This window comes from Mobula birostris, chromosome 14 (genome assembly GCF_030028105.1).
Source record: "Mobula birostris isolate sMobBir1 chromosome 14, sMobBir1.hap1, whole genome shotgun sequence".
NCBI classification, from domain to species: domain Eukaryota; kingdom Metazoa; phylum Chordata; class Chondrichthyes; order Myliobatiformes; family Myliobatidae; genus Mobula; species Mobula birostris.
Window position 1 is genome coordinate 52,718,624 of NC_092383.1, and position 24,762 is coordinate 52,743,385.

The 24,762-nt window shown below is 38.9% G+C and overlaps 1 protein-coding gene across 12 annotated transcripts in view; it reads left to right on the plus strand.

Annotated features, from left to right (window-relative positions):
• Positions 1-24,762, plus strand: part of LOC140209900 (ankyrin repeat and SAM domain-containing protein 1A-like) — a 409,914-nt gene that overhangs the window by 162,007 nt on the left and 223,145 nt on the right. For all 12 annotated transcript variants that reach the window (XM_072278542.1, XM_072278543.1, XM_072278544.1 and 9 more), the window contains one exon: positions 10,178-10,304. In XM_072278542.1, coding sequence (XP_072134643.1) covers positions 10,178-10,304 — 127 coding nt within the window. The remainder of the gene's footprint in view (positions 1-10,177; positions 10,305-24,762) is intronic.

Here is a 24,762-nt window from a genome sequence, read left to right on the forward strand (position 1 = left end):
GTGGGAGCTGATGTATCCTTCCACTTCAACAAAATGGCCCTCCTAGCTATCAATGTAACAAATGCAATAACATGTTGGTCAGACACAGAAATACCATGAATATTTTGAGGAATTATTCCAAAAAGCACAGTTAATTTATTAGGTTGTAAATTAATTTTAAGTGCTTTAGAAATTGTTGAAAAAAACAACTTCCAGAACTGTTCCAATATAGAACAAGACCAAAACATGTGTGTCAGTGTAGCTATCTCAGTTTTACATCTATCACAATGACTATCAACATTGGAAAAGATTTTAGAAAGTTTCTCCTTTGTCAAATGATAACGATATACAATTTTAAATTGAATCAATGAATGGCTAGCACAAATTGAAAAAGAGTTAACCAACTTCAAAATCTGCATCCAATCCTCCATCATAAAAGTCAAATTAAGTTCCTTTTCCCAATCCTGTTTAATCTTAGATAAAGGACGCTTATCCCATTGTAATAATAAATTATAAATTCTTCCAAAAGAACCCTTAGTCAAAGGATTCATACTCATAATAGTATGTAACAGGTCAGCCTCCAATATGTAAGGAAAATTACTTAAATATTTTTGTAAAAAATGTCTAACTTGAAGGTATTGCAGAAAGTATGAGTATGAAAGAGAATATTTATCAATTAATTGTTCAAAAGACATCAATCTATCTTCTTTAAATAAATCCAAAAAAGAATTAATACCTTTATTTTTACAAAGTAAAAAAATTGGATCGCTCAAAGAAGGCTTAAAAAAGTAATTTTGGTAAATTAAACTATAAAGTTTAAATTTTTTTAAGATTAAAAAAATTGCAGAACTGGAGCCAAATTTGTAAAGAATACTTAATCACAGGATATAGGTTTAAATTAACATCTTTAACTAATTGCATAGGTAAAGGAGCTCCCAATAACGAGGTTAAATAAAACTGTTTTACAACTTTCAGTTCCAGGTCTACCCAAATTGGCCGATCACTCTTATCAACCCAGTATAACCAAAAAGACATATATCGCACATTAACAGCCCAAAAATATATTCTTAGATTAAGCAAAGCAAGACCTCCATCCTTTTTCAATTTTTGTAAGTGACATTTACTAATTCTTGGTCTTTTATTATTCCAAATAAAAGATAAAATAATAGATTCAATCCGATCAAAAAACTTCCTAGTCAAAAAAGCAGGAATATTCTAAATAAATATAAAAATTTTGGTAAAATCATCATTTTAACTATATGAATACGACCAACAAGTGAAAATGTAAGTGAACTTCATCTACTAAATAAATACTTCATAGAGTCTACTAAGGAAACAAAATTGGCTTTATAAAAATCCTTATATTTTTTAGTAATTATAATACCTAGTTATCTAAAAGAGTCTGTAACCTTAAAAGGGGTATTATCATATATAGAGACAGAATCATTTAAAGGAAACAATTCACTTTTACTAAAATTTATTTTATATCCTGAAAAACATCCAAATTCATTAAATAATTTTAGCAAGACAGGAATGGATTCGTCAGGGTTAGATATATAAACCAATAAATCGTCAGCATAAAGAGAGATCTTATGCATGGTCTCATTCACAAAAATCCCAAGGATATTTTTAGCCTCACGAAGAGCAATAGCAAGGGGTTCTAATATTAAATTAAACAACAAAGGACTTAAAGGACTTAAAGGACAGCCTTGCCTTGTCCCCCGTGAAAGCTGAAAAAAAGGAGACCTACAATTGTTAGTGAAACAGTAGCAATAGGGACTTTATATATCATTTTAATCCAATTATTAAAATTAGCACCAAAGCCAAATTTCTCTAAAACATTGAATAAATATTTCCATTTGACTCGATCGAACGCTTTTTCAGCATCCAAAGGTACAACACATTGTGGAGTTTTAAAAGAGGACAAATATATAATGTTAAATAGTCTCCGAACATTTGAAGAAGAATAGCGACCCTTTATAAAGCCTGTTTGATCTCTAAAAATAAATTTACCCAAAATATTCTCCAACCAATTGGCCATTATCTTTGACAAAATCTTAGCATCGACATTCAGTATTGAAATAGGTCTATATGAAGCACAGTCAGTAGGATCTTTATCTTTTTTAAGAATTAAAGAAATAGAAGCCTCATAAAAAGTAGAGGGTAAGTCACCTTTCACAAAAGAATCCTTAAACATTTCCAACATATACGGAAAAAGCAACTTTCCAAATTTTTTATAAAATTCGACAGGATAGCCATCGAGTCCTGGGGACTTACCAGATTGCATTGAAAAAATAGCTTTATGAATTTCTGCTTCAGTGATTTGAGCATTGAGAGTTTTTTGATCCTCAGCCGAGGTTTTAGGAAGAGCAATCTTTCATAAAAAAGCATTCATTTCAGAAGAATCTAATGGACATTGAGATTTATAAAGCTCAGCATAAAAATCTTGAAAAATCTTATTAATTTCTTCATATTCCTGAGCTAAGGTACCATCTTTCCTACGAGTTTTCTTGATTTGCCTTTTGGCTGCAGCCATTTTTAATTAAGATGCAAGCAGTTTATTATTTTTATCTCCAAACATATAAAATTGGCTTTTTAACTTAAGCAAATATCCTTCAATGGGATGAGTTAATAACAGGCTATATTGTGATTGAAGTTCCACCCTTTGTTTAAATAAATCAGTATTGGGGGAAATTGCATAGATATTATCTAAACCTTTAATTTGTTTTGAAATTCCATCTAATTCTGCTTTAGTTTGTTTTTTAAGTTTCGCTGAATAAGAAATAATCTGACCACGTGAAAATGCTTTAAATGTATCCCATATAACTAATTTAAACATACCCCCTGTATCATTAAAAAGAAAAAATATTTTATCTGGGTTTCAATGAAACTGACAAAGTCAGAGTTTTGCAATAATGTTAGAGACATGCACCAAGGTGGGCGGGCAAGAATGACATCATCAAATCCAAAAGACAAACTCAGAGGCGCATGATCAGATATAGCAATAGCGTGATATTCGCAAGTTTTAACACTAGGCAAGAAGCGGGGATTGATTATAATATAATCGATCCTCGAATATTTTTTATAAACATGTGAGAAGAAAGAATATTCTCTATTATCGGGATAGAGATACCTCCACAAATCAATCAACCCAAAATCAATCAAAAAAGAATTAATAAATGACACAGATCGATTTGGAAGTCGCTGATTGGTTGAGCTCTTATCAATCATAGGATTTAAGCAGCAATTAAAATTCCCACCCATTATCAGCATATATTCATTTAAATCAGGTAGTGAAGCTAATACCTTTTTTAGAAAAGGATCATCTAAGTTAAGACCATACAAGTGAACCAAAACAACTTTTTTGTTACAGATTGTTCCTTTAACAATTAAAAATCTGCCATTAGAATCTGATCCAATATCCTCTTGAATAAATATATTAGGTTTAATAAAAATAGACACGCCTTTTGTTTTACTCTGAGAAGTAGAGTGGATTTCAAACCATTCCACCATCTAAAAAATCTATTTTGATCTCCCGCCCTGATATGTCTCTCTTGAGCAAAAATTATATCAGGTTGGAATCGATTAATAATTTTAAGTCTTTTTTCATTTAATAGGATGATTCCAACCACGTACAGTCCAACTTATTATATTAATCCGTTTAAATACCATACTATAATTTTATTCTACTTTATACATGTACAAAGCACATACCAATACGGGATGATCAAAAATGGCGGTGATGAAGAATACAACCAGGTAAAAAACACGTATGCTCTGGAACCACCCAATGGGAAAAAACTCCTAACTCTAAACCCATCCACCCACACCCAGAAGCCCGAAAAAGGCAAGCGATCTATGATAGAATTGAAAGCTACTGACTGCTCTGTCTGTGTTTTCTTTCCCTCCCCCAGTTAGTAAAAAAGTAAAGTGACCTTGTGAAAAAAACAATAAAGTCTCAGCAAAAAAAAAGGTATTTACTTTCCATCGACTAATAAACAAGAAAGAACCAAAATAATGTTCTCTCTTAGAGAAAAAAAAGAGCCATCTTTAAGTTTAATATTAATTCCCTAATAAAGCTTTGAATTCAATTATAAAATGTTACAATAAAACAGAAAAAAAATATAAAAAGCCCTATTAGTAGGAAAAAACTACCAATTAGCTGATTTAAAAGAAAAGAAACAAACCAAGTATTAAATTAAAGGAACAAATCCCCTTATCTTCTTCTCTCAGTCGTAGAATGTTCAGAGATCATTCAGACAGAGATACTTAAGCCATAAATCTTTCCAAAGGAAAACCAACAATATGCAATAATGAACAACTCTCCTTGTTTTCTTTAATTAGTCTCTCAATGAAATATACAAATGACCTTCATAAATCTTTCAAAAATGCGAATAATATACAGATAGCCAAACAGCCTTTCAGATAGATCATTCAACAGCGGCATCAGTAACAGCGGTGGGTATAGCCTGAACAAAGTCCAGTGCAGCTTTTGGATCAAAAAAAAGTACGAGGAGGAGAATTAGCAGGAAAAACTTTAATTCTTGTCAGGTACCTCAAAGACGGAGTAAGTTTTTTTTATCATATGCTTGTTTCATTACCAGGGCAAATTTTGATCTTTGTTCCATTATTTCTCTTGGATAATCTTCATAAAAGCGGAGCTCAGATTCCATAAATCTAAAAACTCTCTGTTTTCTTGCCTGTTGCATTATTTGATCTTTAATTTTAAAGTGATGAAAGCAAACCAGAACAGATCTTGGTTTACTAGAATTCTTCAATTTCGAGATAATTGCCCTTTCTATAGCAGGCGGCTTTGACAGAATGGTAGGAAATAAAGTGTGGAAAAGCTTACCAAAGTAAGCAGTTAAATCTCCATCTTCAGCTCCTTCTTTGCAGCCCAACAATTCGTATATTCTTTCATCGAGACCTAGTTTCCAGGTCTATTATCTTATTTTGATATCTTTCCAAACGAGTTGTAGCTTCAGACAACTTTTGCTTAGTTATCTTCAATTCCTCTTGAGTTTCCAGGTCTTTCCCAGAAATTACTTCATTTCATTACTATTCTTTTCCAGTTTGTCTTTAATTGATCCATTCTGACCCTTAATTGAATTCAGTGTCCGAACGATATCTTCAGCCCACGATGGCATTTCATCAGATCTTTGCTTTTGCACCTTTCCTTTCCCATTACTTTTATCACTAGGTTCAGGTAAATTCTTCCCACTTCTTGTAGACATAGACATATTGTTCCCCCTCAAGAATCAGCAAGCAAAAATTTTAAATTCAAAGCTTAAACTAGGGGGAGAGAAAGAAAACTAAGAGCAGCACAAAAACACTGCTACTCCATTTGCAGACCGGGTCCTGTACTTTGATTAAAGTCTTCACTCTCCATTACTGCTGGAAAAAGGTACATCAACCCATCTAGCAAAAATTTCCTGTCCAGCACTATTGTACCTTGCAACAGAACGTAACATTCCGTTTTGAAAATTGAAACTGCGTCATAAAAACAAATACGCAACAGAAACTGAGACACAGCCACACGTTCTAGCTGGAAAACTAAAAACTAACTGCACCATCTGAGGTCTTCCCTTATATACCCGTGGTGCACATGTCATCACGTGACCTCATCGGCAGGAAAATTATATCAGGTGTCCTCCAAAAGACCGTTAAACATCATTCTCACAAAAAAATCACAGATCTCCTTGAGGTATGTAACAGACGGTAAAATCTTTTCTATTAAAAGTTTAAAGCGTTGCATCACAACAAACAATTTATTGTTGAAATACAGTCTGTGTTGATGATAACATGTAAGATTTGGTTCATTATTACTGATTTGTATTTTTCAGATTTTTTTTATATAATTATCTTTTTTATCTTTCTGGCAAGTGTTGCAGAGCAGTAGTTTATGGAGTTGTTATAGTGATGAAAATCAAGTATTACCAAGCGGTTAGTGTTGCACAGGTCTTCAATTTATAGTCTTTAAAAACATTCCATCCTGTGATTGTTGCTTAGAACCTGGTGAACTTCTGTATTTTAATAGTTTCGTGCTACGTAAATATTACTGTCAAATATCAGGACCATACCATTAACAGATATCCGTATTAAGGGCATTCTAGCCCTAAGACAGGCACACAGTGCCAGTAATTAGTATTTTATATTGCTTTGTGTTGTACCCAATGTTTATTGGAAGCTTGTAGTCATAACTTTTCCAGTTGGAAATACTCGATGTTGATCCTTTAAAAGATTATTGTTAAACTTGACTCTTTGAAATCCTGCAAAAAATCTAACCACATTGTCATTGACCTCTAGTGTCTTAAATTATTGGAAGTGCCACTATCTATATATAGTAGCACATGTCAGCAAGTGTGTAAGTATTCATGGATGAGCTGGGATCCTTTCCTTTGAGACACTGTTTCACTCTTGAACAGCACCCCTAAACAATGTATTCAAGCATGGTTTTAAGACTGAATTTTGTAGTTAATATGATTAACTGCTGTGTATATTTGGTTAGGTTTTAAACATTCCTGATTCAAAATAGTTTTTAAACTTTGGTTAAGTTTTAAACTCTCCTGACTCAAAATCTCCTTTTGTGCTGAATGGTCAAACATCTTGTACTACTGAACCAATAGTATGTTCACCATAAGGGCTACAGCAGACTGAGGGTGACTCACCATCAGTTTCTTGAAAACTTCTGCCATAGCCAACTATATCTACACTTGTTTGAATTCAAAGGAAACAAGTATTTCAATAAGTAGGAGAACTCAGAAATTTAAGGTTTTTGTTGAGGAAATGGTAAGATAATTCAGAGGAGGGTAGTGGACATTTTCTGTGTGGACTTCAGTAAAGTATTTGACAAGATCCTTCCTGTTGCGCAGGCCATAAGGTGAAGGTTGAATGGGATCCGTGGTGATTTGGTGAATTGGATCCAAACTTGGCTCATAGAATACAGGGTAGTGTGAGAGGATTGGTTTATCCTGACTGAAGGACTATAAACAATGCTGTTCTGCTGGGATCTCCTCTTTTTTTTGGTATTTATGGATACCAAGAATTGTTGTTAAAGGATGCCACGGGATAGAGATTATCTGGAAAATTGGACAGAGACTGGCAGATGGAGCTGGATCTGAAATAGTGAGGTGTTGCATTTTCAAAGGTCAGATGCAAAAGCATAGTCTTCACTAAATAGCAGGAGCCACAGAAGCTTTGATGTAAAGAGGGAGTCTTTAAGTGGATTGGGTAGTACAGAAGGTGTGCAGCACGGGAACAGACACTTGGCCCATAAAGATTATCATGGCAATTTAAGAACAGAATACATAAGGAGCAGAATTAGGCGATTCAACTTACACATCTCCCTGCACTTGGTCTATATCCCTCCGTTCCCTGCCTGTTAATGTGCCTGCGTAATGCCTCTTCAACGTGACCATTTTAACTGTTTCCACCATCTCCCCTGGCAGTGCATACTAGGCACTTAATTCTCTGCTTAAAAAAAACTTGCAATATAAATCTCATATAAACTTAGTCCTTCTCATCTTAAAGCTGTGTCCTTCAGTATTTGACCATTACACCTGAGAAAGTGACTGCCTTTCACAGAGAAAACAAAAATTTGTCCAACCTCTCCTTTTAACTAATGCTGTTTAATCCCTGTGAAATTTTGGCACCCTCTCCAAAGCCTCCACATTCTTTCTTTAATGGGATACCTAGAAGTGCACGCAATACTCCAGATGTGGTTGGTTACCGAATCTACAGAAAACTGAACAGTTTAAAATTGTTCTGAATTTATTAGAACACTTCCAAGTATGTACATTGCAAGATGAACCTGCAGCACTTAAATGTTTAATTTCTGTACATTTTAAATCAACACTAAGATTGTCAGGTAAATATTATATAAAATAATACTTCCTATATGAAACAATTTCTCAGTTTAAAAAGTTTGTGTAATTCATAAATGTGTATTAATCCACATTGTCAGTTTATCTGACTTGGACATCTGTACATCATAACTGTGAGTAAGCTGTAGGCAGATGATTAGTTGATTGTGTACCTGACCACCTATTCTCCCATGGGATGTGCCAGTAGTCGAGATGTAGAGCACAGAAGTTGAGCCAAGGGGCCCAGACTTGTACTATCTATGGTTGGTACAAGTTGCACCATTATTAGATGGAGCAACTGTCCTTATTTTTTTTTTAAAAGCAAGTCCATGCAAGTTGTTTTCTCTTTGCATTTGATTGATGTCTAATAATTCAGCATATTCAAAAACAAATTGGTTTTTATTTTGTTAAAAAAAATGTCAAACTAACAGAGACATTCTAAGACAATTAAGGAAGATCTTTGACAATTTGTCCTAAGATCATTAGGGCATTAAAGAAACTGGTCCCTGGAATCCACATGCCACCTGATTTCTCTGGTCATCCCATTCTGCCCAGTTGGACAGCCCCAGAATCTATACCCCCATTTTCATTAATCCTACAAAAATGCAATGGTACTCTGTCCATGTGAATAGTGTGCACTGTTGACTAAGTACTGAAGTAGGCCAATATTACTTGATCTCACCAGTAGAGGGTACTGTACTCTTATAGGTTGCATGCACGTACCCAATATAGAACACATCAGGAGTTTTTTTGACTGGGCTCAAAGAGCATCATTTCAGATCTCAATGTGCGACAGGGAAGTTCATTCAGCAATGGAGAGGCATTTGTGAAATTCAGAGTAATTCTGTTTGAAAGCTGTGAATTTAGAAGGGATTTGTTGAACTCAGGAACTGTTAGGGTGAGTCTGAGGTGGCATTATCCTTGCTGAACAAAGAAGTTTGAAACTATGATTTAGCATGTTGTACCTGTCAGTTTGCTCCAGTGCTAGACTTCACATGGATTAGGGCAGTGGAATCCAATCCTGTCGGGACACCATTATTATGCAGGGAATTGCCAGTTCTATTTCAGACCTGGTGTAGTATCAGAGACCCCCTTGGATTAAATGGGGGTTCTTAGCCAGCAGATTAGGAGGGCAAAAGAAGATGTAATGTTTTACAGTAGTTAAATGGGTTTATTTGAAAGTATTTGTTCATGCACTGCAGCTTTATTTCTTAGAAATAATATTTTTACTTCAATTCTAATTGATCTTAAGTGATTCTGTCAGACATTTCATCCCTTTCAAGTTCACTTGCTACTTATAACTTCTGAAGAAGACAAAATCCTTCATTTTTTCCCCATCTGTTGGCATCTATGGGTTACCCAGGGTAGAGCTGAGATCTAGGCACCTACTTAAGGTTATGGAGGGCAAGCAAGTTTGGCCTTCTGCTGCATCAGAAACTAGTGTGCAGGAACAGTGGACAATGACACCAAGTGGTAGCTTGATCCAGGACCAATGTAGACCAATGTATTATTGAACTATGCACAGGGAACCTCAGTTACCCAAGAAGATGTTGTGGATAATTCAAAACACATTAAAAACCTTCAAACTATTGCACACTACAGGGCATCATGTTGCTAGACTGCTGCCATTGTGGAGTTTGCATATTTATCACTCACTGCTCTTCCTGGAAGAGCGGGACATTTGCGCCTTGAAATATCTGCATGTTTAATTTTAAAGTGAGTAAATTTCTTCCTGGCTCACTGAATACCAAATGGAATGTTCGGTTGACCCTTGACATTAAAAATCTTTGTGTAATTAACAAAGCCCACAAGGCTGGAGTAGTTATTACATCTTCTGAAAGCTTCAGAGCAAGAGGATGTGGTGGATCAGTTCAATTTTTGGAGACTGAAAACCTGAGAATTTACCTTAGCCTTGTTCCTTTCATAGCTGTTGTGATGCAGACTAACCATCTTCATTAGTCCTGATGAAGGGTCTCAGCCTGAAATGTCAACTGTACCTCTTCCTAGAGATGCTGCCTGGCCTGCTGCGTTCACCAGCAACTTTGATGTGTGTTGCTTGAATTTCCAGCATCTGCAGAATTCCTCGTGTTTGCAATTTACTTTCAGTTGCATTTGCTTTCACAATCACCTCTAAAATGCATATTAATCAGACAAACAAATTTGTGAATTTTGTGGAGAGAAAATTAAGCAATGAGTTATGTGAATCTTGTTTTAAGATCTGCAAGAATGTGTTTTAATTTTCTTATAAGTGAGTATTTTAGTGTGTAGTATCTCATGAAGATATTTTTCAGGATCTGCAGATGAGCACTTGATATGAAAGATTTGTTTTCATTTAGGATTCGGATGTGAAGGAAACTCGAGAAGACCCTGAAGAGGATGAGAATCCCTATGAATTTTTACTGACTGCAGAAACAAAGAAATTAACCCATTTGGACAACTTCCAATATAAAGCAGAGAATACAGGTACTGTGTGTATGTGCTGTTTCTGAAATCAACTTGGGCAATTTAAATGGCAGATTTACTGCAGCTTGATTTGTTCTTAAAGATCATTCTTCAATTTTTTGTGAAGTTAAATAATTATATATCAAAATTAGACAACCTACTTACAGCGGATAATGTGAGCAGCGATCATTTTCGTGTTCTAAATGAGATTCTGCAGATGTTGGAATTCCAGTGTAACATACACAAAAACTGCTGGAGGAACATAACAGGTCAGAAAGTATCTGGAGAGGAATAGACAGTTGATGTTTTGGGTTGAGACCCTTCATTGGTACTGCAAGGGAAGGGGGAAGAAGCAGAATAGTAAGCTGGGAGAAAGGGGAAGGAGTACAGGCTGGCAGGTGATATGTGAAACCAGGTGAGGAGGAAGATGGGTGGGGGAGGGGTGAAGTATGAAGCTGGAAACATCGATTTCTCTAACTTTCAGTAATTTCTCCACACTTCTCTTTCTTTTACAATTCCTCATTCTGACTCCCTTCTTACCCTTTCTAATCATCTTCCTCTGGTGACTTTTCTGCTTCCCTTTTTCCCATGTTCCATCTCCTTTTGTGAGCAAATTTCCCCTTCTTCAGCCCTTCACCTGTGCCACATACCACGTCTCAGCTTCTTACTTCATCCCCTCCACCCCAGAATTTACTTGCAAAACTCAGGCAACTTACTTTCAGTTGCATTTGCTTTAACAATCACTTTTAAAATGCGTATTAATCAGATCAGGCATAGGTGTAGAATGTTCAGACAGAGGTAATTACCTCTGACATACTGACAGTATGCAAATATTAATTATTGTTCAGAATGTTTTATTTAGCGATACAGCACAGAGTAGGCTCTTCTGGTGCTTCGAGCCATGCTGCCCCAGCAATTCCAACAACCCAGATTTAACACTATGCTAGTCGTTGACAATTTACAATGACTAGTTAACCTACTGGTACGTCTTTGGATTGTGGGAAGAAACCAGAGGACCCGGAGAAAACTCGCGCATTACATGAGGAGGACGTGCAGAGTGGCACTGGAATTGAACTCTGGAACGCCTCAAGCTGTGATAGTGTTGCACTAACCGCTGGGTTACAGTTGTCATAGATATTTTCCTGGAACAAAAACTGTGCATAAATATGTGATTGAAGAGTGATATAACAATTAAATTTGTCTACTAGTGAAACATGTTCATTGGGCATTATCTGACAGACTTCTGAAAATTGAACTAAATCATGAATATCTGAAGCAGAAGGAACAGATAGAATTCAGAAAGTACTGCATTTTAGTCACCTATCTCACAGGAGATGAAATGTAAGGTGAAATCAGTGCTGCTTCAGTTGTATAGAATCTTAGCCAGGCACATACAATAATTGCATACTGCATTTGCAGTTAGAAGAGAGATGAATGATAAAACACAGCAGCACAGATATGTGCCCCTCTTCCTATGATATTGGGCTAATCAATAAAAACCTACTCCATTATCAATCCTGTCCTTCCATTCTGTGCAGCCCATAACCCTTTATTATTTTTACAAACATGAGCCTATCAAGTTCAAGTTTAGTTGTCACTCAACTACATAAATACAGCCAAACGAAACTGCGTTACTCCGGGGCCAAGGTGCGAAACACAGTACCAACAGTCACACACAGCACAAGGCACCTATAAGGTAGCAAGCACATATAAGATATCAGTAAAATACAGTCACACAAAAAATATAATCTGAGACCATCAGTCCATGAATGTTGCAGGAGCTGGCAGTTGAACACAATACAGCTTGTCTTCTGCCGAGTGAACACTGGGGAGCAGCATCGACTACAGCTTGGACACCACGCCATACCACCTCCAGTGGAGTGCTCTGCTCCAACTCTGCCTCCACCTCTCTGCTGGGCAGTTGTAAACAGGTGACACAGTGGCTTGAGGCCTAGTCATCACTACAACTGAGAAGATGCAATCCCCCCCGCCCCCAGGCAGTTTGCCAATAAACCAGTGAATTGGACAAGTAGCATTCCATGTTAACAATGTTCAACAGAATCTTGCAATCACAAGAAAAATGACTAAGACAATCACCAGCTGTTCGACTGCACAGCTCCTTCACGCACCAAGTCCAGCCTCTTCAGTTCCTCTGCTAATGGGCAGCTTGCTGATGGGGTAGACCTGCAGTACTTTAAGTTCTTAATGTCTAGCAGGATCCTGCAGTCGTAAAAAAATGCATTTTATAAGGACGTTAACACCTTTGATTGACCCTGTAGAAGCTGCTGCAATCAACTGTGCCACATCTTACTGGAAGTTAGAGGAGCTCTAAAGAGAAAAGCCCTCGTTCACTTAAACACTCATCATAAAACACATTCTGTGATCCAGGCAGTATCCTGGTAAATCTCCTCAGCACCCTCTACGCTCTTTAGCAAAGATGTTTCAGGTAATAAATGGATTCGGAAGTTGGAGAATGTTAGCATTTCGAAAGTGTCAACTTAATATTTTGAATTAGCCTGTTTAGCTCTTCTAGATATAAAAGGTGGCTGGAATCTAAAGTCCAAAAGGGCTATAAATGTAGGGCCAATGAAAACAGTAAAGACTGAGAGTGACAGGTCTTTATTTGTTAGGGACTTCAAGGGTTGTGCATCAAAGCTGGCTAAAAGGAGTTGACGTGCAGTACATCATAGTTACCAGAAAGGAATACCTTTGAACCGCTCATTGGCTGACTTTCATTCTATTTTTTTCCCAAGTCCCCATAAACACATTTAAGATTCTAGTAAATATTTGGCAGAATCCCAAGTAAATATCATATGGCTGATGAATTTGCAGATCAAGGTTTGTGGTATTTTTTTGTGAAAATGCTCCTTGAAACACTTGTTAACAGCACTATTGGATCTGCTATTAGGGAATGAGACAGGTCAGGTGACAGAAGCTTCTGTCGTGTAACAATTTGCATCTAGTGACCACGATGTCATGAGTTCCTAAGTAAATAGACAAAAAGATAGGTCTGGTACATGGGCTGAGATTATAAATTGAAGAAAGGCCAATTTTGATGGTATCGTATCAGAAATAATCTGGCAAGTGTTGATTGGGACATGCTGTTTTCTGGCAAAGGTGTACTTGGAGAGTGGGAGGCCTTCAAAAGTGCAATTTTGAGAGTACAAAGCTTGTATTATTTGTCAGAATAAAAGGTAAGGATAAAAGTTGTAGGGAAACTTGGTTTTCAAGAGATATTGCAGCCCTGGTTAAGAAAAAAAATAAAGGTGTGTAGCTGGTATAGGCAAGTAGGATCAAATGAGGTGCTAATGTAGTTTAAGAAATACTGTCAGAATGGCTAAAAGAAGGCATGAGGTTGCTCTAGCAGACAAGGTGTAGGAAGATCGTAAGTGGTTATACAGATGTGTTGATAGTAAGTGACAAAAATCAACCTGTGGAAGATCAGAATGGTAATTCATTTGTGGAGCCAGAACACATGGGGGAAGATATTAAATAGATTTATTTTGCATCTCTGTTTACTCAGGAGACAGACACAGAGTCTATAGCAGTGAGGCAAAGCAGCATCAACTTCATAGACCCTGTACAGATTACAAAGGAGGAGGAGTTTGCTATCGTGAGGCAAATCAAGATGGATAAATCCCCAAGGCCTGTCAAGGTGGTCCCTCAGATCCTATGGGAGACAAGTGTAGAAATTGCTGGGGTCCTTTCAGAGATATTTAAATCAACGTGAGAGGTGTCAGAGGATTGGAAGATAGCCAATGTTGTCCCAATGTTCAAGAAGGGCTCTAAGCATACAGCAAGAATTCATAGGCCGGTGAGTCTGAAATCAGTAGTGGGAAAGTTATTGGAAGATTTTCTAATGGAGCAGATATATAAATATTTGGATAGACATGGATTGATTAAGGATAGTCAGCATGGCTTTGTGCGTGGTAGGTCATGTCCAACCAATCCTTAGTGTTTTTTTTTCAAGGAAGTTACCAGGAAAGTGGATGAAGGCAAGGCAGTGATGTTGTTGACATGGACTTTAGCAAGGCATTGACAAGATCCTGCATGGGAGTTTGGTCAAGAAATCTCAGTCACTCGACACTCGAGGTAGTAAATTGGATTAGACATTGGCTTTGTGGGAGAAGCCAGAGAGTGGTAGTAGATGGTTGCCTCTCTGACTGGAGGCCCTGTGACTAGTGGAGTGCCGCTGGGTTTGTTGTTGTTTGTCATCTATATCAATGATCTGAATGATAATGTGGTTAACTGGATCAGCAAATTTGTGGATGACACCAAGACTATGGGTGTATTGCACAGTGATGAAGACTATCATGACTTACAGAAGGATCTGCATCAGCTGGAAAAATGTGCTGAAAAATGGCAGATGGAATTTAATGCAGACAAGTGCAAGTTTTTGCACTTTGGTAGGACCAACCAGGGTGGATCTACCTTAGTGAATGGTAGGGCACTGAGTGGTGTGGTAGAACAAAGGGATATGGGAATAGAGGTCCATGATTTGTTGAAAGTGGCGTCACAAGTAGATAGGGTTGTAACGAAAGCTTTTGGCACATTGGCTTCATAAATCATAAATCATATTAACAGCAGATAGGATGGGATGTTATGTTGCTGTTGTACGAGACATTGGTGAGGCCTAATTTGGAGTATTGTGTGCAGTTTTGGTCACTTAGCTACAAGAAGGATGTTGCCTGCTCTGCAGGACCTGAGTTAGAAGGAAAAATTTGAATAGGTTAGACTTTATTCCTTAGTATGTAGAAGATTGAAAGGAGATTTGATAGAAGTATACAAAATTGAGGGGTTTAGATAGAGTAAATGCGAGCAGGCTTTTTCCACTGAGGTTCGGTGTGACTACAACCAGAGGTCATGGGTTAAAGGTAAAAGCTGAAAAGTTTAAGGGGAGCATGAGGGAAAACTTCACTCAGGGTTGTGGGAATGTGGAATGAAATGCTTGCATAAGTGGTGTATGCAAGCTCAATTTCAACTTCTAAGTGAAATTTGGATAGGTACATGGATGGTGGAGGTATGCGGGGCTATGGTCCAGGTGCAGGTCGATGGGAGTAGGCAGTTTAAATGTTTTTTGGCGTGCTCAAGATGGGTCAAAGGGCCTGTTTCTATGCTGTAATTCTCTATGACTCTACTACAAGGGAGATGACAATGCTTGAACATACTAATCAATGATCAACATCATAGACGTTTAGATTGATCAGTGTGAATCGCATTATTAGAAAGTAAATTGCTGTATATGGATGAGAAATGGGAGCTTAACGTCAAAGGATATACTTGGTATTGGGAGCTTGAAATCAAAGAATATACTTTGTATCGAATGGACAGGCAAGAAGGCATAGGTGGTGGTGTGGCTCTGTTGGTAAGAGATGGAATTGCATCTTTAGAAAAAGATGTTATAGGGTCAGAGAATGTTGAACCTTTGTGCATGGAGTTAAGAAACTGCAAGGGTTTAAAAAAAAATTCATGGGAATCATTTATATGTCTCCAAGTAGTAGCCAAGATGTGGGGTTGAGATTGCAAAGGGGGGCTGGAAAAGGCGTGTAATATGGGGTAATGTCACATTTGTAATGGGAGACTTCAGTTGGGAAAATCGGGTTGATGTCGGATTGCAAGAGGGAGAATTTGAATGCCTACGAGATGGCTTTTTAGAGCAGCATGTGTTTGAACCTACTTGGGAAAAGGCCATCTTAGATTGGGTGTTATGCAACAATTCAGATCTTATTAGGGAGCTTAAAGTAAAGAACCCTTAGAAGGCAGTGATCATAATATGATTGAATTCATACTTTTATTTGTGAGGGAGAAGCAGAGCTCACATGTATCAGTATTGCAATGGAATAAAGGGAATTACAGAGGCATAAAAGAGGAGCTTGCCCAGATGGATTGGAGGAGGATACTGGCGGAGGTGACAGCAGAGCAGAGATGGCTGAAGTTTCTGGGAATAGTTCACAAGGCACAGGATAGATATATCCCACAGAAGTTCTCAAATGGCAGGGGTAGGCAACCATGATTGACAAGGGAAGTTAAGGACTGCATGAAAGCCAAAGAAAGAGTATATAAGGTAGCAAAACTGAGTGATTGGGAGGCTTTTAAAATCCAACAAAAGGCAACTAAAAAAGCAATGCCGGCAAAAGATGAAATACAAGGACAAGCTAGCCAATAGTAATGGGGGGGGGGCAAAGAAATGGCAGATGAACTTAATTAGTACTTTGCATCAGTTTATACGGTGGAGGACACTAGCAGTATGCCAGAGGTTCATGAGTATCAGACAGCAGGAGTAAGTGCCGTAAAATAAGAAAAAGTGTTAAGCTAACTGAAAAAGGTGGATAAGTCACCTGGACCAGATGGACTACATCCAACAGTCCCAAGAGAGGTTGCAGAAGAGATAACAGATGCATTGGTCATGATCTTTCAAGAATCACTTGATTCTGGCATGGTCCTAGAGGACTGGAAAATTGAAAATACCACTCCACTCTTAAAGAAGGGAGGATGGGAAAAGAAGGAAATTATTGGCCAGTTAGCCTAACCTCAGTAGTTGGGAAAGTGTTGGAGTTCGTTAAGGATGAGGTTTCAGGGTACTTGGAGACTAATGATAAGATAAGTAAAAGTCAGCATGGTTTCTCCAAAGGGAAGTTTTGCCTGACAAATCCATTAGATTTCTTCAAGGAAGTTAGCAGCAAGGTGGACAAAGGCGAGGCAGTGTATGTCATTTACTTGGATTTTCAGAAGGTGCCACACATGAGGTTGCTTAACAAGGTACAATCCAGAGGTGTTACAGGAAAGTTACTGGCATGGATAGAGTAATGGCTGACAGCATGAGGCAGCGATGGGAATAAAGGGGGCCTTTTTTGGTTGGCTGCTGGTGACTAGTAGTGTTCCTCGGGTCAGTATTGGGATCACTACTGTTCACATTGTCTGTTAGCCATCTAGATGATGGAATTGATGGCTTTGTGGCAAAGTTTGCGGATAATACAAAGATAGGTGGAGGGTAGATAGTGCTGAGGAAGCAATGCAATTGCAGCATGTCTTAGACAATTTGGAAGTATGCCAAAAATTGGCAGGTGGAATACACGGTTGGGAAATGCCTGATAATGCATTTTGATAAAAGAACAATAGTGCGAACTACTATCTAAAAGGGGTGAACATTCACACGTCAGACGCAAAGGGACTTAGGAGTCCTCATGCAAGACTCCCAGAAGGTTAATTTACAGGTTGAATCTGTGGCAAAGAAGGTAAATACAATGTTGGCATTTATTTCAAGGGGAATAGAATATTAAAGCAGGGAGATGATGCTGAGGCTTTATAAGACACCTGTCATGTTGCATTTGAAGTAGTATCAACAGTTTGGAGCCCTGTATCTCAGAAAGGATGTGTTGGCATTGGAGAGAATCCATAGGAGATTCATGAGGATGATTCCAGGAATGAAGGGAATTAACATATGGGGAGTGTTTGGCAGCTTTGGGCCTGTACTCACTGGAATTTAGAAAAACATAGAGGGATCTCTTTGAAAGTTACTGAATGTTGAAAGGACTGGATAGGGCGGATGTGGAGAGGATGTTTGCTACGGTGTGGTATCCAGAACTAGAGAGCACAGCCTCTAATTTGAGGGATGACCTTTCAGAATGGAGATAAGGAGGAATTTCTTTTGCCAGAGAGTGGTGGATCTATAGAATGCCCTGCCACAGACTGTGGTGGAGGCCAAATCCATGTTGGAGCTTGGAGAGTGAACAACAGATATGGGGAGTTCAAAAATGAAAGGTAAGAGTGCCGTTGCTACAGGTGGCAAAATGAAGGAATACAAAGATTTAAAATAAAATGCATTGCCTTTCCCTGTGCAATGGCAAGGAAGAAATGAGGATGAAGCAAGATTCAACATTTCAACATGCTTAAGACTATCATTACTTCCAAATAATATGTATAATGGGTAGTTCATTGAGCCCATTCAGACTTGAGGTAATGGAGGTTGTTTACAAGAAATCAGTAGTTAATTTAATCATACTATATCATACTAAATGGCCAGCTGGTGGCATAGTGACATCGGCACCGGACTTTGAAGCAAAAATTCCCAGGTTCGAGCCCAGCCAGCTCCCCAGGCACGCTTTCCATCCGTGCTGGGTTGAGCGTCGACCTCGTAAAAAGGAAATTGCCTGCTACAGAAACATCAACAGCAAAAAGTTGATGGCTTATGCTCCCTGTGAGTTTCAAAAAGGCAATTTCCTTTTTTTCCTATGTCATACTAAACTATATAAAGAACATTATAGTTGAAGGTACAGTTTTATTTTCAGACTTGGGACAAGTGTTGAATTGGGATTTTTTTTTAAAAGAGGTTTAGGTTAAAAAGTGTAGAGATTTGGGGTTCTGCACAGATCTGTATATCGGCAAGACAAAACAACCACTTCACAAAAGGATGTTCCAACATAGAAGGACTACCACCTCAGGTCAAGACTCAACTGTAGATCTACACCTAAAGGACAAGGGACATGCTTTTGATGTTAACAATGTGCACATTTTGGGTAGGGAGGACAGGTGGTTTGAAAGGGATTAAAGAAGCCATCTTTGTCAAACTGGAAAACAGAAGGGTGGGGTACGACACAACCTATCAGCTACTTGCAGTGCAGTCCTGATATCTCTACCCCATCTTCTTCCCAACAGTTCACACCTTCATTCATGCAAAGATTACCTCTGTGACTCTTAATAACCCTCATGTGATTGCTATTCCTTTCAACAACTCAGAGTTTATAAGCCGGAAAATGACACCATGGATCCGAACTCTCAGTTGAGTGGTGGAATATCTTGACAACACAGCAAGTCCTGTTGCCTTGACTTATTACTGCTTGATACAGGGTTCTGTTTGTTGATTTGCTATAATATCTAGCAGCATTTTTGGAAATAAAAGTTAGATCTTCTTCCTCTGGAGTTTTAACAACCATTATGGAAAAAAAATCCTGCTGATTATAATTTAGGCCAAAAGAGAGATTAAAAGAATTCCAATGTTCATATCTATTGTGATCCCAGTGAAGAAAATGGAATATGAATTTAATGTAGAGAAGCATCCAGTTGTACAATCATTCCTTACAATTAAAAGTAAAAGGATGAGGAATTAGTAGGGATCAGAGAATTTTAAAGAGCTATTTAAGAAGCAGAGGGATCCAAAAAAATTTTGGAGAGAATCCGAAAATGCAAGTTCAAGGCTAAGGTCAAAGTCACTGGTAGGATGAATAAGCAATAGAAGCAAACTGAAGTCAAAGGAAAAGTGTTGGTGGAATGGTTTCGGCTCATTGGTTTGAAGTTAATAAATTACATTGGAAGAGTGAGCAATGGTTCACAATTGCACAATTAGAAGTGCACAACAAGATATTTAAAATGAGGTGCAGGATAGGCTGAAATACAGATGAGGCAAACAATAACATAGGTTCAGAGATTGGAGTCTTGTGATGCAGTGTCCTCAGTAACAATCTTAGTATGTGGTTGAACAGGATTCTGTAACCAGTTTTATATGGTCTGTACATCAGAGACTGGTATACATTGCCATTGTGCCATTGAAAGCAGCAGAAGACATTTAAAGTCCAGAATTTAGTTTTAAAGGTGGGAAAGAGAGCTCAGAAGTTTGTTTTCAATTTTTCAGTATATGGTCATTTAATAAGGAATTGAATTCTGCACCAACACCGTGTAGGGGAGCCCTATGCAATTCCACCATTCCTCATCTTTCAGAATTCTTTGTACTGTAACATACAATGAACTGTCAAATATGTGAATTAATTATCAATGCAGAAGGAAGAATTTGGTGTTAAAAGCTTTGAATTTACTGAGGTTTGGATATACTGTGGGTTGCAATTTGGATTGCTAACCTTCCCAAAAGAGCATAAGGACAGTATATTGGATGGGAATCTGCTGAAATTTGTCTGTTGAACACGACTGCTGGAAGTCTGGTGCTGGCTCATAGTTCCAGACATCAAATTCAATCCCAACCTCAAATCAGATGTATGTGTGGGGTTTTCACATTATCCCTGTGACCATGCTGATTTCCTCTGGTCCTCTAGTTTGCTCAGTTAAATTGGCCACTGTATATTGCCGTTTGGTTCGTGATGGAAGCTGGTGGAATGTGAAGAGAGTAAAAGTGGATTAGTACAGAATAAGTGTAAATAGATATTTCGATTGTTGGCGATGACTTGGTGGGCCAAAGAGCCGGTTTCCATGTTTTGTACATGTGTGACTGAAGCGAATGTTAGCTTGCACATCTCATTCACAGTGCCTCCTAGATTGTCTGCAGGAAATAGAAATTTGGTGGCCATGTTCCACATCAATTATATGACATGCATCTCTATGGCAAGTTGTAGGTTTACTTGCCCAGTGGCTTGTGTGTTGAAATATAATATCCTCAAATCTCACCAGGTTGGGCCACAGCCAGAAGAATTCTTGGTATTGATGGCCTGCCCAAATTGTAACTTATCTGCTTCAGTGATGAAACACCTGATTATTAAGTTTAAGCTCATAATGAACAATATTTAGCCTTTACAATTAACATTTGCCAGCAAAACATTACCTAAAGACACAAGATGTGCAGTGTTTTTTACAGGAGAAATAATCTGCAGTATAATGCATTTTCACATTCTTCATTGTGCCCTGATAATGACTCCCCCGTAGCGGCAAAAACTAATCCAAAATCAAGACAACTGCCACTAGCCTGCGAGCGTCACATGGTTATTATACTTAAGTGATGCATCCCGAGCTCCTACAAAATGATTGTTCCAAAGAATCGAATTCCTTATTTCGATTCATTATTGGCGATTAGCAGGCATACAAATTGAAGCAATATTAGGTGGCCAGCAAAGGTGATGACCTCCACTGGTTGGAAATTGCCACGAGATAAGAATACGTAACTTATTCCTTCACTTTTACCATGCCCCCACTCGTGACCTGTTTCCATAATAAATACACTCCACAGGTAGATAGGGTCATAAAGAAAGCTTTTGGCGCATTGGCCTTCATAAATCAGGAGGGGGGATGTTATGTTGAAGATATATAAGATGTTGGTAAGGCTGAATTTGGAGTATGGTGTGCAGTTTTGGTCACCTACTGACAGGAAAGATGTAAACAAGGTTGAAAGAGTACGGAGGAAATTTACAAGGATGTTGCTGAGTCTGGAATCTTTGAATAGTTTCGGACTATATTCTTTAGAGCGTAGAAGATTGAGAGGAGATTTGATAGAGGTATACAAAATTATGAGGGGTATAGATAGGGTAAATACAAGCAGGCTTTTTCCACTGAGGTTGAGTGGGACTACAACCAAAGGTCATGGGTTAAAGGTGGAAGGTGAGAATTTAAAGGGGAATGTGAGGGAAACTTCACTCAGAGAGCCACCTGCCAGCACAAGTGGGTCATGTGAGCTCAATTTCAACATTGTAAAAGAAGTTTGGAAAGGTACATGGATAGTAGGGATATGGAGGGCTGTAGTTCCAGTGCAGGTCGTTGGGAGTAGGTAGCATAAATTGTTTTTGCCATGGACTGGATGGGACAAAGAACCTGTTTCTGTGCTGCACTTTCATGACTGGTGGCACACAGAATGCAAAGAAAAGAGAAAACAGATATATGGCTCCTACATTCCTGTCCCCTATTATTATACTATAATAATTACATCCACATACTACTAAGACACAGGAGACATGAAATATTAACATTTACACAAATGCCTTCTTTTGGTAAGCAGTCTATCCCGGATTGTGCTCTGCGCCTGCCGAACCAGGTTGTTCCTCTTGACTGCATTCAGGAAAATCTGCCTTGAATCGCTGCTGTCAAAGCTCATCCATGTGGAAAACTGACGTTCCATTAACTGTCAGCAGTTAACTCTCAGCAGGCAGCGCAGCACGGCAGCAGCGGCCTTTCGGATCTGGTGTTACTTTAATTTAATTTTAAGGCACAATTCTTGATTAGGGCACATGGATAACAGAGTGATTATCTACCATCACACACAAAATGCTGGTGGAACACAGCAGGCCAGACAGCATCCATAGGAAGAAGCACGGTCGACATTTCGGGCCGAGACCCTTCGTCAGGATTAATTGAAAGAAGAGATCCATACCAGTTCAGGTGAAAACCTGGCCAGCAGGAGCCATCCCTGCTCTTCAAGACTGCTTTGAGCACACTGACTGGCACATGTTCAGGGAGGCTGCAACCGATAGCGACTCTGCCAACTTAGAGGAGTACACGGCATCAGTGACTAGCTACATCTGCACGTGCATCGATGTAGTCACTGTGGCCAGACCATCACCACACACGCTAACCAGAAGCCATAGATGACCGTAGAGGTGCGTGCGCTGCTGAGGACCCGTGACCCTGCCTTCAGAGCAGGCAACAAGGCAGCCCTAACAACAGCGAGGGCCAAACTGTCCCGGGCCATCAGAGAGGCAAAGCGTCCACATGCCCAGCGAATCCACGGCCACTTCCAGGACAGCGGCGACACGCAGCGCATGTGGAAATGCATTCAGGACATCACCAACTACAGGACAACATCACCTGACTGCAGGTGATGCCTCCCTTCCATATGCGCTGAACAACTTCTACGCTCGTTTTGAGGCAGAAAATGACATGGTGACGAGGAAGACTACCCCTCCTCCAAATGACCAGGTGCTGTGTCTTACCGTGGCCGATGTGAGGAGAACCCTGTGCAGGGTCAACTCACGGAAAGCTGCTAGACCAGACAATATTCCTGGCAGAGTGCTTAGAGGATGTGCAGAGCAGCTAGTAGATACTTTCACTGACATCTTCAACATCTCCAACATCTCCCTGAGCAGCGCCGTCGTTCCTACATGCTTCAAGGCCCCGTGCTGAAGAAGTCTTCAGTGTCCTGCCTCAGCGACTACCATCCCGTTGCACTCACATCCATCATCATGAAGTGCTTTGAGAGGCTTGTCATGAGGCACATCAAGACCCTGCTGCCTCCCTCACTGGAACCCCTGCAGTTCGCATACCGTCCCAACAGTTCAACAAATGACGCCATTGCCATCACCCTCCACCTGGACAAAAAAGACACGTACGTTCGAATGCTATTCATAGACTTCAGTTCAGCATTCAACACAATCATTCCTCAGAAACTGATTGGAAAGCTGAGCCTACTGGGCCTAGCCATTCCAAAACACAAATTTTCTTCTTTTAAACCATTTTGTTGTTGATTTACTCTTGTCTTTTGGATCATTGTCTTGTTGCATAATTAACTTCTATTAAGCTTCAGCTGATGGACTGCTATCCTGACATTCTGTAAAATATCTTGATAAGATTTTGAATTCATTGTTCCTTCAATGATTGCAAGCTGTCTAGTCCCTGAGGTAGCAAAGCAGGTCCAAAGCATGATGCTCCTTCCATCATGCTTCGCAGTAGGGGAGAGATGTAGTGCCCCTTTTCTTCCAAAGATAGCAATGTGCATTTCTGCCAAAAAGGTCAACTTCTGTCTCATCTGTCCACAGACCATTGTCCCAGAAGTGTTGTAGAACATACAGGTGGTCTTTTGCAAACTTGACATGCAGCAGTGTTTTTTTTTTTGGAGGGCAGTGGTTCGCTCTGTAGTGTTCTTCCTTGAATACCGTTCTTGTTCAGTGTTTTTCTTATAGAGGACACATGAACAGAGAGTTTTACAGGTTCTTCAGATTTCTGCAGGTCTTTTGCTGTTACCTATGGGTTCTTTTTCACCTCTTTCAGCATTGCACATTGAGCTCTTGCTTTGATCTCACTCCTAGGAAGAGTAGCAACAATATTGAGTTTCCTCCACTTGTAGACAATTTTTCTTACCATGGGCTGATGAACACTTGGGTCTTTAGATATTCTTTTGTAGCCTTCTTCAGTTTCATGCATCTCTACAATTCATCTAAGGTCTTCCAAAAGTTGTTTTGACCGAGGCATGGTGCACATAAACAGATCTCTCTTGAAGAGCAGGCTCTGTCAGTAACCTGACTTTGTGTGTCTTTTTTATAGGGCAGGGCACCTCTACAACCCACACTTCCCAATCTCATCTCATTGATTGGAATGCCTGACTCCAAATAGCTTTTGTAGAAGGCATTACCCCAGAGGTTCACATGTTTTTCCTACCAAATGCATGTAGCATTGGGTTATTTTTCTCAGTAAATAAATGAACAAGTATAATGTTTTTGAGTTATATGTTTAATTGGGTGCTCTTTATCTAGTTTTAGGATTTGCCTGAAGATCTGACCACGTTTCAGGTCAAATTTATGCAGAAATAGAAAATTCTACAGGGTTCATAAACTGGGGTGCAAAGGGACTTGGGTGTCCTTGTGCAGGATTCCCTAATAGTTAATTTGCAGGTTGGGTCAGTGGTGAAAAAGGCACATGCAGTGTTAGCATTTATTTCAAGAGGACTAGAAGATAAAAAGCGAAGATGTAATACTAAAACTTTATAAAGCCCTGGTGAGGGCTCACTTGGAGTATTGTGAGCAATTTTGGGCTGCTTATCTTAGAAAGGATATGC